This window comes from Nuphar pumila, chromosome 6, assembly GCF_984573655.1.
Source record: "Nuphar pumila chromosome 6, dmNupPumi1.hap1.1, whole genome shotgun sequence".
Classification (NCBI taxonomy): domain Eukaryota; kingdom Viridiplantae; phylum Streptophyta; class Magnoliopsida; order Nymphaeales; family Nymphaeaceae; genus Nuphar; species Nuphar pumila.
This window is the reverse complement of record NC_143254.1, coordinates 2,781,419-2,795,998: the sequence shown is the minus strand read 5'-3', so window position 1 is coordinate 2,795,998 and position 14,580 is coordinate 2,781,419. Positions and strand designations below refer to the sequence as shown.

At 37.5% G+C, this 14,580-nt stretch overlaps 1 protein-coding gene across 2 annotated transcripts in view; it reads left to right on the top strand.

Moving 5' to 3' along the window:
- LOC149833665 (zinc finger FYVE domain protein) overlaps nucleotides 1-14,580 on the top strand; it is a 162,911-nt gene that overhangs the window by 77,175 nt on the left and 71,156 nt on the right. For both annotated transcript variants that reach the window (XM_090010931.1, XM_090010932.1), the window contains exon 16: nucleotides 61-414. In XM_090010931.1, coding sequence (XP_089867057.1) covers nucleotides 61-414 — 354 coding nt within the window. The remainder of the gene's footprint in view (nucleotides 1-60; nucleotides 415-14,580) is intronic.

Genomic DNA, 14,580 nt, shown 5'->3' with positions numbered 1-14,580 from the left:
TTTTGTTCAGTTTTATAATGGATTCAGATTATCTAACTATTAGTTTTCAATATGAAACAGATTCCCTACTTTACATCGATGGATACAGATGCAGTCAAATCTTCATAGGGTGTCTGAATCTGCTGCCACTTCAAGATGCATCGCTGAAGTTGGAAAATCCAAAACTGAGTCTAGATTTTCCATTAAACGTCCTTTTGAACCTGAGAGTGATACAGAATCAGAAGAGGAAGATAAAGGGCCTGTTATAGTTGGTGGTCACATTTCTACATCTGTTTCAGAATCTGATACACAGCACCATGGCTCCTCAGAATCCCTACAAAATGTGCAAAAGTTTGAAAATGTTGACCTCGACAAGGCAGTTTTTCTGTCACTGGATTGGGAGAATGAAGGGCCATATGAAGAAGCTGTTCAAAGGTTATCTTGTTATTCTCCTTTAGTGATTTCTTACGTTTTTACCCAAATGGTATCTAATTTCTTTCCTGTAACTCATTTATTATTTGGTTTGCTTTGCCCCAACTTTTTATGATAGGAGGGTTGGACTGGATTCTTCAGGTTAGGGTTGACATTCATTTTTGTTTTCCATCTTCACCACACTTTGTCAAACGCTATCAACTTTCTTCAGATCTTAGCTTGATATTAATGCTGATGTTGAGGGTCAGCCAACAGCAAAAGCTACATTCTTTGAGACATACAGCTTATTGCAGTAGGAAAACATCTACATGTTTGAACTTGGTGGCCTAAGAACAATAATTAGTAAAGTTAGTTGACGTGTTTTCCATTTTTTTTACAGTCCACTAGGGACTGAAATGTATTTCTTTAGTTTTATTTTTACTATTTCTTTTTTGTATTTTTCATAATATGACTGTTGGGAGGCAGTCCAACTAGTCGTTGGACTGCCCCCAACGGTCATATATATGACTGTTGGAAGTCAGTCCTACGGCCGTTGGACTGCCTCCCACACTTTAAGTGAGGCTCTATAAATAGAGCCTCACTCTACTCTTGTAAGGCAATGCTCTTAGCAACATTTTTGTGGAGTTTATAAAGTTTCCTTTTTTCTTATAAGCTTTTGTCTCTTGCTATTTTTATAGTTCATATTTTATCTCTTTTATGAGATTATAATTGGTCTATTAGAGACCACAGTTCTTGCACTTGTGTAGCCCTTTGTTGGCATTATATTTGAGTATCATTGATTCATTTTATGGTATCAGAGCTCAGCTCTTGAAGAAGGTGATTCTCGTGATTATTCCACGCATGGGAGTGCTCTTCAATCCTTGGTCCTTTTCTAACTCATCTACTAAAAAATCCTTGTAATCATTATGGGAGAAAGAGAGTTCGCCACTGTCATCTTCTACAAGCTCAATGAAAACAATTATTTGATGTGGGCGACGATAACGAAGAATCACATCAAAGGTAAAAAAATTATAGGGTTTTGTTAATGGTTCTACTCAGAGTTACCAGTCGAGGAAGCGGGAGCGGGAAGTGAGGCACTTTCAAAAATTTAGGAAGCGGGGAAGCGTGGGACCACTTAGAAGAAAATTCTGAACCGTCTCGGAAGCGACCTAGGAAGCGAATTGGAAGTGACCTAGGAAGCGAGGGGGAAGCGAAAAAATAAAAAAAATGGGGAAGCGCGCTTTCCACAAATGAAAAGCGTGTTTCCCATAAAAGGGAAGCATGCTTCCCAAAAAAGGGGATGCTTCCCCTCACGCTTCGGAAGCGCGACGTTTCACGCTTCTGCAGCGCGCTTCCCCTTTTAACTAGGCGCTTTCGGTAACTCTGGTTCTACTAATGAACCATAACTCAAATTGACAAGAAGAGAACGAGATCAAGTCAAAGCCTTGTCCGAAGAAGAAAAGGAAAAAGTTTCGTAAGAATATCAAAACAAGATGGAATATTGGAACGCGAGCAATGCACAAATACTCTCATGGTTTATGAATACCATGGAGTTTAAAATCGCCACCAACATCATTAAGTTTAAGAAGGCATGTGATGCATGGAGCTTTCTAAAGAGTACCTTTATCTAAAACGATATGGTTAGGTTATATTATCTTCAAGATAAGGTACATAATTCAAAATAAGGAGATACAAGTGTAAGAGACTTTTACGGTATTTTATCTCCTATTTGGCATGAACTAGCCATGTTGGAACCAAAATGAGAAGGTTCGGCTATTGAAATGAGAAGATCTCAAATAGAACGAGAAAATCTTTTTTCTTTTCTTTATGACCTTGAACCGAAATTTGAGCAAGTTAGGTCTTCTTTACTTCATAAGACCACAACTCCCTCTATAAGTGAGGCTCTTGCTCAAATTTGCCAAGAGGAAACAAAACTTGGAATGTACAAGTCTAATGATGAGGTCCTTGCCATGGTAAGACCCAAAATTTTTGTGAAAACATATAACCACCTCACTTTGAGAGGAAATTCAATGGGGAAGAAATAATAGAGGAGGATACAAAGGTAAAATCATTTGTCACCATTGTAAAGAATTAGGGCATATAAGACTGGATTGTCCCAAATTTAAAAAAGTGGCTGCCTTACGTGAAGAACCCCAAGAATCAAAGAAAGAGAGCAACTTCAATGAATTGAATATTGCTCAAATAGCAGAGGCCGTCTCACAAATTCTTAAAGCTACTCCTATATTCGGTGCTGCCATCTCCTCTTCCTCTCCTCCAGGCTATGTCACAGGGACTCGGCAAAACAGATGCCGCACCCGCGTCGACGCGATGCGACGCGGGTTCGCGTGCGGGTGCGGCACCGGGTGCGGTCAACACGACCGTGGGTGCGGTCAACACACCCAGGGTCATTTTTGTCCATAATTTGGGCGTAAAAAAAAAAAATTTCCCCCGATGAAAAGGAGGATTAGGGCAAAAATTTTTTTTTGCCCTAATCTGTCCTCTCTCCCCCCCTGAGCTCGAGCTCTCCCATCGCCGCCCTAGCTCCGCCTCCCAGGCTCCTCCTCTCCTTTCGCAGGTATGTCTCTCACTCTCTTCTTGGGTCGGCTGGGGAGGGGCCGAACACCCCCCCCCCCCCCCCCCCTCTCGGTCTCTTGTTGGGTCGGCAGGGGAGGGGCTGAGCCTCCCCTGCTCCCTCGTTTTTCGGCACAGGAGGGGCCGAGCCCCTCCCCCATCTAGCTCTTTTTTTGGGTCGACAGGGGAGGGGCCGAGCCCCTCCCTTTTATGTTTTTATTTTTTGGGTCGACAGGGGAGGGGCCGAGCCCCTCCCCTTTATGTTTTTCGTTTTTGGGTCGACAGGGGAGGGGCCGAGCCCCTCCCCTTTATTTAAATGTTATAAACTGTTGAATGGTATCTAGTAAGTCATCCATTGTTGAATGTTGCGTATGTGTCTTGAAGCATGGCAACAGTGGAAGTAATCTTATTCACTGCTCTTCTTCATTTTTATTTTGCGTGGTGGGACTAGGCGCTTGCTACCAGCCATGGAATTAACTAAGTATGCAGTGTATATCTAAGAATTAATAAGCTCAAATGCATGACTAAGAATAAATAAGTTCAAATGCATGTTGCAATTCAAGGGTGTGCTTGGTGGTAGAAATGAATGCAGAAGCTCCTTGCCTGGAGGGTTAGCACAGAATTGATGTTTTGGTTCAATCTGTTTTTAAAACCTGCAAGTAATGGGTCAACTGTCAATGTCTTGACCACTAAATGAATGTCTGCCTGATTTAATGGATGCTTAAATGAAACCACTTGCATGCCTGATTCCAGGTAAGGTCACTAGTACCCATCAAGAAGATTAGTGACATTCATATTCCTCTCCTTTAAGAGCTTTTATTTTCTAGAAGATGCCTTTACATTCATGGAGAAGCATGGTGAAAGTCCTGATTTAGCTTAATCTTAAACCGAGTTTTTCGTTCATTTCCATGAAGTTCATTGAGTGGTATAGACTGCTAATTATCTAGAATATAACACATGGATTGGTGACAATGACTAAGAAATAGTGGTCCATTTCCATACTGCACCTAGATGAAACCTAGGAGAAAATCATGAAAAATTAAAATAAATTATTGTGCCTTATAACATTTAAATAATTTCAAATAAATGTTAAACTGTTAAAACTTCAAAATTATATATATATATATAATTTTTTTTTTACATTTTTGCCCCTGCCGCACCCCCGCACCCGGGTTTTTTGGAAGTGCCGAATCCTCGCACCCGCACCCGCACCCACACCCGCACCCGCACCCATGTGACATAGCCTCCAGGTAAATCATATTTGGGCACCTCTTTTCACATGACTCATAATGAGTCTTTCTTATATGATTGCACTAAATCATATTTTTCATGCGTGTCAACTGCCGATGGTACCTCTTTAAAAGTTAAAAGCATAGGTAACCTTGACAATATCTCAAAATTTTTTTTTGTTCCAAAAGTGAGGGTTATTCACAAATTGGATTTGAACTTTTTTTCAGTCTCTCAATTTTTTGACTACGGATGTAAAGTATTCTTCTCATCTAAGGCTTGTTGGGTATAGGATCTCCCGTCAATGAAGTTGATTGGGCAAGTCCATAGAAGAGAAAATCTTTACTATATGGATTCCTTATGTTTATCAAAAAATTCATTTTGTAATAATGTCAAATACATTAATTTAGTTCTTTGGCATAAAAGATTAGTACACCCAAGTATATCCAAATTATCTTATTTTCCATTTTTGGAAAAATTTTGTGCAGATAAAAATTTTGTATGTGAAGATTGTATACTTGAAAAAATGCAAATGATACATTTTGGATCTAAAACCTTTGTATCACATGAAAATTTTGAATTAGTGCATTCGGATATATGGGGTCCCACTTTCGTTATATCAAATGGTGGTTATTCATATTATATTACATTTATAGATGATTTTAATAAACATACTTGAATTTACTTCCTAAAACTCAAATCTGAAGTTTTTTCATGTTTTAAAATTTTTCATAATCTTGTTAAAAATAAATTTAAAACAAATATTAAAGTCTTTTGCTCTGACTTTGGGGGAGAGTTTCTTTCAAATGAATTTTCACTATATCTAAAAAATCATCGAATTGTTTATCAAAAATCTTGTCCTAGGACCCATCAACAAAATGGTATTTTCGAAAAAAAACATCATCACATTATTGAAACTACTAGAACCCTACTTATTTCAAAAGAAATTCCAAAACAATTTTGGGCCGAAGCCGCCCTAACCGAGTACATCTAATAAATAAAATGCCTTCTCAAACATTGAAAAACAAATCTCCTATTGAAAAACTTTTTAAAATACCACCTGACTTGAAAAGGCTAAGGGTATTTGGTTGTAAATGTTTTGTCCTTCTTGAAAAATATAATAAACTCTTTCCTAAAGCTATAAAACGTGTCTTTCTTGGATATGCCAAAAATAAAAAAGGATATCGATGTTATGATCAAACAAATGCTAAGCTTTATGTTTCTAGAAATGTTACGTTTTTTGGAAAACGATAATGGATTTGCTTTTGAAAAACCTAAGGAAGAATCTGAGTATGCCTTCTTATTTGATTTGCTACCCAAATTAAATAATGAAATTGTTGATAATGATAGTGAAAATTTTGAGACCGTTAATGACTCAAGTGAAAAAAGAAAACAATCTCATAATCTTCTACAATACTCTAGACTAGATAATGAGGAGCATCCATGTGCCCTTGAAAGATATAATCAACTAACAAATGTTGAAGAAACTAGTGTTAAAAGATCATAACGAATACTTAGGCTTTCAAATAGGTTTGTCTCATACGAATCCTTTTCTTCAAAGTATAGGGCTTGCCTTCTAGCCATTCTTTCATATCATGAAACATCTAACTACAAAGAAGCTAAAAACATAAAAGAATGGGTTGAAGCCATGAAAATAGAATTAGATGCGTTACACAAGGCTCATAATTGGGCAATTCAACCTCTTCCCATAGAAAAGAAGACAATAGGGTGTAGATGAATTTTTAAAATTAAAACAAAAAGTGACGAGTCCCTTGAATGATATAAAGCAAGGCTAGTTGCAAAAGGATACTCTCAGAAATATGGAGTAGATTATGAAGAAACATTTGCCCTAGTGGCTCATATGACCACAGTTAGGGTTCTAGTTGCAGTAGCATCCATTATAAAATGACCTATATATCAGTTAGATGTTAATTATGCATTCTTAAATGAGAACTTAAATGAAAAAAGTATACATGGATCCTCTTATTCGTTTGACAATTGAAAATGACATGATTCTTCGTCTTCAAAAAGCTTTATATGGGCTTAAACAAACCCTTAAAGCATGGTATGATCGATTTAGTGGTACTATGTTAAAACTTAAATTTAAATCTTGTTACATTGACACTGCTCTTTTTATTAGATCTTTAGATTCCTCATTTATCATTCTTCTTTTATATGTTGATGATATGATCATCACTGAGAATGAGCAGAAGGAAATTGAAGAGATTAAAATTATGCTTAAAAAATCTTTTGATATGACTAGCCTTGGTTTCTTGAGATATTTTTTAGGAATTGAATTAGCCTATTCGCCAAGAGGGTACATTTTATCTCAAATCAAGTTTGCAACTGATATTGTTGCACGTTCGAGAATCACTGACACAAAATATGCTGAAACTCCTGAAGTGATAAATGCAAAAATAAGAGCTGAAGACAAAGTGTTATTAGATAATCCAACTCCTTATAGACAACTTATTGGATCATTAATGTACTTGCTTGTTACAAGGCCAGATTTTGCGCATGCATACACACTGCGAGTCAATTTCAACATGCACCCATGATGTTTCACATGTGTGCAGTATTAAGAATAATTTGATATATCAAGAAAACCATATCTAAAGGGCTATTCTTATCATTTTCATCATCTTTAAATCTTATTGCTTATATTGATTCTGACTAGGGAGGTGATCCCAATAACCGCCATGCAACTATAAGTTTTTGTGTGTTTGTAGGTGATTTCCTCATTTCTTGGCGATGCAAAAAACAACAAAAAATGTATTTATCTTCCACAAAAGCCAAGTACAGGCAATGACTACAACAACCACCGAGGTCGTGAGGATGAGAGCGCTGCTTTTCGATATGGGTGTTGATGTCTCAGAACCTTCTAAACTGTGATGCGATAACAAAAACACCATGTATATAGCCAACAATCACACATTTCATGAGCGAACGAAATATATTGAAATGGATTGTCACTATTTTCGCGAAGAATATTTGAAGAGAATGATTACTTTGCCATATGTTCAGGTAGAGTTTCAGATTGCGGACTTCTTCACCAAAGCTCTTCCTCTACCCAGATTTTTGTATCTTCTTAGCAAACTTTCGTTGATTGCACCGTAAGTTTGAGGGAGAGTGTTAAAATACTATGTACATACATATACCTATCAAGGGTATTTTAGTCTTTTTATAAACATGTATTTGAAATGAAATGGGGATCTTTGAAACACGAGCTTAGATTAACAAGAGCAAGTGTCAAGAATGACACTAAAGCATAACCCTTAAAAAGGGTATAACTGGAAACAAAATAAAAATAAAAATGTATTCTTTATTGATATGAAAAACCAATTGCTTAAGAAGCATTGGAGTAAAATACAAGAGGGGCTGCACCCCTTTATATACACAGCTGAAAGAGGACTCAATAGAGCTGTTGGGCACAATCCAACAGCTCTATTTAGAGCTGTTGGAATGTGTCAGTCCAACAACTCTATTGCTAGTCAAGTCTGGACAGGACTTGACTAGCAACAGTCATTCTAGTTCAAACTGAACTAGATGACATAAAAACAAGAAATAAAAATAAAGGAAAAAAATTACAGAAAAGAAAGAAAGTTAAAATGTATTTATATATATATATAATAATATAATATTATTATATATACATATATGTACAGTTTTACATTTTAACACTGTCCCTCAAACTTACGGTACAATGAGCGAAAGTTTGTCTAAGAGAAAGTGAAATCGGGGAGCAGCGAGAGGCTTTGTAAAGAAGTCTGCTAACTGATATTCTGAAGTGACATATGGCAGATCAATTATCCCGTGTAGATATTCCTCTCTGACGTAGTGACAATCCATTTCGATGTGTTTGGTGCGTTCGTGAAATGTTCTGTTACTGGCAATGTAGATCGCACTTTTGTTGTCACAACACATTTGTGAAGCCTTTGTTGCTTCAACTCCCATGTCAGCAAGCAGTCGTCGGAGCCAAACTACTTCCATGGTCGTGGTTGCCATGGCTCTGTATTCAACTTCGGTGGATGAGAGAGATACCTTCTGCTGCTTTTTACACCTCCATGAGATTAATGATTCTCCTAAAAAGACACAAAAGCCAGTGGTTGAGTGTCTGTTATTGGGATCACCTCCCCAATCAGCATCAGTATATGCAATTAAATCAAGAGAAGAGGAGGAAGATAAAAAAAGTCCTCGTGAAAGAGAGGACTTGATGTATCTGATAATACGCATGACTGCTCCCATATGAACAGAAGTAGGAGCATGTTAAAATTGACTTGCTGTATGAACAACATGTGCTATATCTGGTCTGGTAATGGATAGATAGGAAAGTGCCCCGACAAGCTGTCTGTAAGGAGTAGGGTCTGCAAGAAGTTCTCCATCATCAATCTTCATTTTAACATTAACAACTTCTGGAGTGTCGACTTTCTTATCATCAGTAATACCAGACCTGAAAACAATATCAAAAGCAAATTTAGTCTGAGATAATAAATATCCTCTAGGAGAATAAGCAACTTCAATGCCTAAAAAATATCTCAACAAACCCAAATCAGTCATTTCAAAATGAGATTTAAGAAGTGTTTTGATTGTTTCAACTCCCTGTTTATCGCTTCCGGTGATGATCATATCATCCACATAGAGAAGAAGCACAATGATCCCTGCATCAGAATTCTTAATAAACAAAGCAATGTCAGTTAAATAGAATTGAAAACCATATCAATCATAACACGACTAAACCTATCATACCAAGCTTTTGGTGCTTGTTTAAGTCCATAAAGAGCTTTTTCTAAGCGAAGGACTTTACCCTTAGGAATACTTAGACCAGGAGGGGGTTCCATATATACTTCTTCAACTAGCTTTCCATTTAAAAAAGCATTTTTGACATCCATTTGAAAAATAGACCATTTTTTGATAGAAGCTAAGGCAATTAAGGTTCGGACAGTAGTCATACGAGCCACCGGAGCAAAGGTTTCTTCATAATCAATCCCATATTCTTGGGCATAACCTTTGGCTACTAAACGGGCTTTATATCTTTCAAGAGTACCATCACTCTTGGTTTTAATTTTATAAACCCATCGACATCCTATAGTTTTCTTCCCTGGAGGAAGATCTTGAATATTCCATGTAGAAGCCTTTTCAAGTGCATCTAATTCAGCTTTCATGGCTTCTATCCATTTGATATCATTGTTTGCTTGAAAATATGTGGATGGTTCTTCATATGAGTGAATTAATGCAATAACTGCCCTATATGTGGGTGACCAAGTCTCTTATGCCACAGTTCCAACTCTATTTTTTGAATATTATAACAAAAAGCTTTCTTCGGCATTTCCAAAAAATCCATGTAATAAAGTCCTCCTTCTCTATGGCCTTCCCCAATCAGCTTGCCTGACTGGCGATCCTGTACCCAACAACCATGAGAAGAAAAAGAAATATTACACCCATAATCAGAAATTTGAGATACAGATAAAATATTTAAATTTAATTTGGGAACATGTCTAATTTTTGGAATAAAAAATTTTTTTGTTTTATAAATTTTTTCAAAATTTCCTATTCCTTCTATTTCAAGAGAAGTCCCATCAGCAGTAAAGACCTTTGACACACTTGTTTTATTTTTAACACATTTAGATAGACTTTGATTATTTGGGGTCATATGAAAAGATGCACCAGAGTCAAGAAGCCAAGAAATTTTACCTAGATCAGAAAAAGATGAGGCTGCTGCGCCGGTTGAAGCTTCAGATGAGGAAGAGGCACCTTTGATGAGAGGCTGAAGAATCTCCATTAGTTGGGCCAGGGAAACTGGTGCATCCTGATCTTTAGGCTCCGATCCAGCAATTGCAGCTCTTTTTTCTCTCAGCTCCTTAAGTTTGGGACATTGTGGCCTGTAGTGTCCCGGTTCATGACAGTGATGACAAATAACTTTCTTCTTATCATAGTCACCATTTTGTCGGTTAAAGTGAGGAGGCCTATATGATCGAACATGATTCCCTGGTCTAGACACGGCTAAAACGAAATCATCTTCAATTTTTAAAGAACCTTTCCGGAGACGATTTTCTTCCATTGTTAACTCTTCAATAGTTTCAACAATAGAAGGAATTTTTCCCCGGTGAAGTAGGGCCGATTTAGTGGTTTCAAATTCCGGCCTTAATCCAGTGATAAACTGGTAAAAATGTTAAGCATCGAGTTGTTTCTGACGAAGCTCGATGTCTTCGGCACAATGCCACTTTGGTTCTAAAAGGGAAAGTTCTTCCCAAAGTTCGGACAACCCATTGTAATATTCACGAATAGTTTTGTCTCCTTGTGTCATCATTCGAACTTTTTCTTTGAGGTTGCACACGTGTGCAATATCTTTAAGGGAATACATATTCTTAAGGTATTCCCATGCCTTATCGGCATGATCAAATTTGGCAAGACTTGAGCATTTTTTAATGTCAACGCTATTGATAAGCCATGACATTATCTTCGCATGAGATATTCTCCATTCTTTCCATTTCTTCTCGTATGAGGCAATAGCCTTGATTTTCTCTTCTTCCGATAGAGGGACCTCTTTATCTCCCTCCTTTTTAGTAAGAGATAGCTTAAGTTCCGAATCGGAACCATCCACAATCCCCCATAAGCCTTTTCCCCATATATGGTGCTTCATGATTGAAGCCCATGTTACATAGTTCGTATCGCTTAGTTTCATAGGCATGATGGTGACTTTATCATTGTCATCCATCGATTACAAGGAGAGAAAGAATAGGGATAGAAGAGAAACAAGAAGGAAAATGAAAAAGAAAGAAAAAAAAACAATACAACAAGATGTGAAATCTTCTCCAATGAAGTGATAAAACACTTCTCTTCAAGTGGCGAACACTTTTGTAAACGGGCACGGAAACCGAGGCAGCTTTTCCTCAAGATTTAGTACTTCCGCGGCTCTGATACCATGAAATGAAATGGGGATCTTCGAAACACGAGCTTAGATTAACAAGAGCAAGTATCAAGAATGACACTAAAGCATAACCCTTAAAAAGGGTATAACTGGAAACAAAATAAAAATAAAAATGTATTCTTTATTGATATGAAAAACCAATTGCTTAAGAAGCGTTGGAGTAAAATACAAGAGGGGCTGCACCACTTTATATACACAGCTGAAAGAGGACTCAATAGAGCTGTTGGGCACAGTCCAACAGCTCTATTTAGAGCTGTTGGAATGTGTCAGTCCAACAGCTCTATTAAGAGCTGACAGCTCTATTGCTAGTCAAGTCTGGACAGGACTTGACTAGCAAGAGTCATTCTAGTTCAAACTGAACTAGATGACATAAAGACAAGAAATAAAAATAAAGGAAAAAAATTACAGAAAAGAAAGAAATGAAAAATGTATTTATATATATATATATAATAATATAATATTATTATATATACATATATGTACAGTTTTACATTTTAACAGTATTTAGTACAGTCCACTAGGGACTGAAATGTATTTCTTTATTTTTATTTTTACTTTTTCTTGTATTTTTCATAATATGGTGAGGCTCTATAAATAGAGCCTTATTCTACTCTAGTAAGGCAATGCTCTTAGAAGCATTTTTGTGGAGTTTATAAAGTTTCCTTTATTCTTATAGGTTTTTGTGTCTTGTTGCTAATTTTGTAGTTCATATTTTATCTCTTTCATGCTAAGTCACACGGACTCGGCTGAAAGGTTGACACACTCGTGTCGACATGCCCCGACACGGCTGCGGCTTCAGACACAATCAACTAAGTGTCGGACTCGGTCAATGCATCGGGGCCGAGTCCGTTCACATTTTGGACTCGGTCAACTTTGATCGAGTCTATTTTTATCCATTTATTAAAATTAATTTGGACTCGGGTCGGGTCCGGATCCAGACCCGACCCAGATCCAAGACGGTATCGAGGTCGGGGCCCGACCCTTAAGAGGCTACGCAGGGGGAGGGGCAGACGACAAACCCCTCCCCGCCGATCGCTCCCTCTCCCCCACCTGTCCCTCTCTCCTCGTCCCCTTCAGACTCGTCAATGAACCCGACCTCGACGACCGTAGCTGCCGGCAATGCCAGCCACCGGTGATCCCAGAGGTATATCCCTCCTCCCTATTCAGTTCTTCTTCCTCTTCCTCTGCCAGGGGGCTTGCCCCCTGCCTCATTCGTGTTTTTCGGCAGGGGGCGGAGGCCCCTGCCTCAGTTTCCGCCCCCTGCCTCAGATCTGTTTTTCGGTAGGGGGCTCCGCCTCCCCTGCCTCAATTTGTTTTTTCGGCAGGGGGCGGAGCCCCCTACCCCCGTTTGGTTTTCCCGCACGGGGCTCAATATGGACTACCTCGATCCTGTTCTTCCCTCTAATTCAGACGATGAGGCAGATTTATGCTAAGTTTTGTTGTTATCACACTCACAAACTTCTTTATGTGTTATATTTTGGTAAGTTTGTGTTGTTACTTTAATAGAATTACTTTTTTATTTTTGCTTTAAAATTTACAATCTTATATATATATATATATATATATATATATATATATATATATATATATATATATATATATATATATATATAGCCGTGTCCCCGTGTCCAAAATTTTTGAAATTGCTCCGCACCCGTACCCGCACCCATGTGACTTTGCTTTCATGAGATTGTAATTGGTTCATTAGAGACCACGGTTCTTGCACTTGTGTAGCCCTTTGTTGGCATTATATTTGAGCATCATTGATTCATTTCACACATGGTGGTCCATGTTATCTGCCAGGACCTACAGGGTGGGTCATAATTCCATCACAGATGAAGATCAGCAATTCGTAAGATATATTGGATATCATGTTTGTGTAGTTCTTATAATCATGTATCTTGCTCATGAGAGTCAATCTTATAAAGATCACTTAGATATCGGCGATTATGTTTCATCATATCATATGTTAAAATAAAAAAGCAAAAGAAGAAAAGGAAGATTATGTAAATAATCAGAAAAGAAGATGTCATATCATGCCACTAACTAAATCATGGAAATAATCCAAAAAGAAAATGTCATATCATGGGAACTAACTGATGTAGTGGAACAAAGGTGGATCTGCAATAAACAAGCTGCCTCAGGGTGGGGGTGGGGGTGGGGGGTGGGGGTGAACATTCCAACTCTCCAAGAGAACATCCTCATTAATTGGTAGTCAATAGAAATGCTACTCGAGGAAGCCTTACGCCACGGGGGATTTTATTGCAACACAGTAATTGGGAAAAATATTACCACCTTATGAGGCAAAAAATTGAGATCAGTGAAGTTAGGAAAAAGGAGATGAATAGAGATCTGAAGGCTTTAATGGCTAACAACTTATCGTGAGTCGACAAATTGAGACCCTCACCTTGCAAACTGGGTCTGTCCTCCCTAACCTACCCCAGATGATGACCAGCTCATGGAATATATGCGATACAACCTTTTGAGATAGTAAAAGTTTGGCATTTTCCCTTTAGTTAAAAGTAAAGTCAAAAGCATTGACCATTAGTTTATGGTTGATATCTGGAGGATAGTGCTAGTTGTATTATAGTGATGTGAAAAGAAGGTTGAATGCATAGTCACCAATATCGCTGATATTTTGAAAATATTGTGATATTATCGACAATTGTTTTTTTTTAATTTAAGTTTGCATTTCTTACTTTTTTGTTTCTTTTATATAACCTTTAAAACATGTTTATATTTTTGAAAGAAAAATAATACAATACTTATTATTTTCTTGGGTTTTTTGTTATTTATATTTTTTTCAATTTTTTAAGCTCCCGAGATATTTCCAAGATTTATCAACTTTTGAAAATCTCTCTGATAAATACCCTCGCCGAGAAATTACCCTTAACGATACAAGTGACTATGGTTAAATGGTTGTTTGCTTAAAACAAGAGATTTTTTTTATATCTATTACTATAAAAAATGTGAGTTCCTATGCAGTTAGCTCCCCTATAATTTTGTTTATGGACGTGTTGATGGCTTGAGAAAGGACCCGTGGATAGAGCTGGCTGGTATAAGATGCATCGATTATATGTCACGAAATATGCGGAAAAACAAAAGCAAGAACCACAAAGAGCTTACGATAACACAAACACAACGTGCACATGTCCACCATGGGATAATACAGGGTGCCAACATAGGCAACACAAACAGCCACTAAGGGCAATACCATGCATTAAAGCACAAAAACAAGAATAAATTCATAATATAATCATAAAGTGAGTTAGAATGCTTTAGAAGAGCATTGGAGAACAAGAGGGGGGGGGGATTCATTCCTATTTATACACAAGAGGTAGTCTCAAATAGAGTTGTTGAACTGTTCCAGCAGCTCTGTTGACTAGTCAACTCTATGTTGACTAGTCCAGAAAGAACCCAACAACTCTATTTGGTCTTTGACCAAATAGTCCCTATAAAAACAA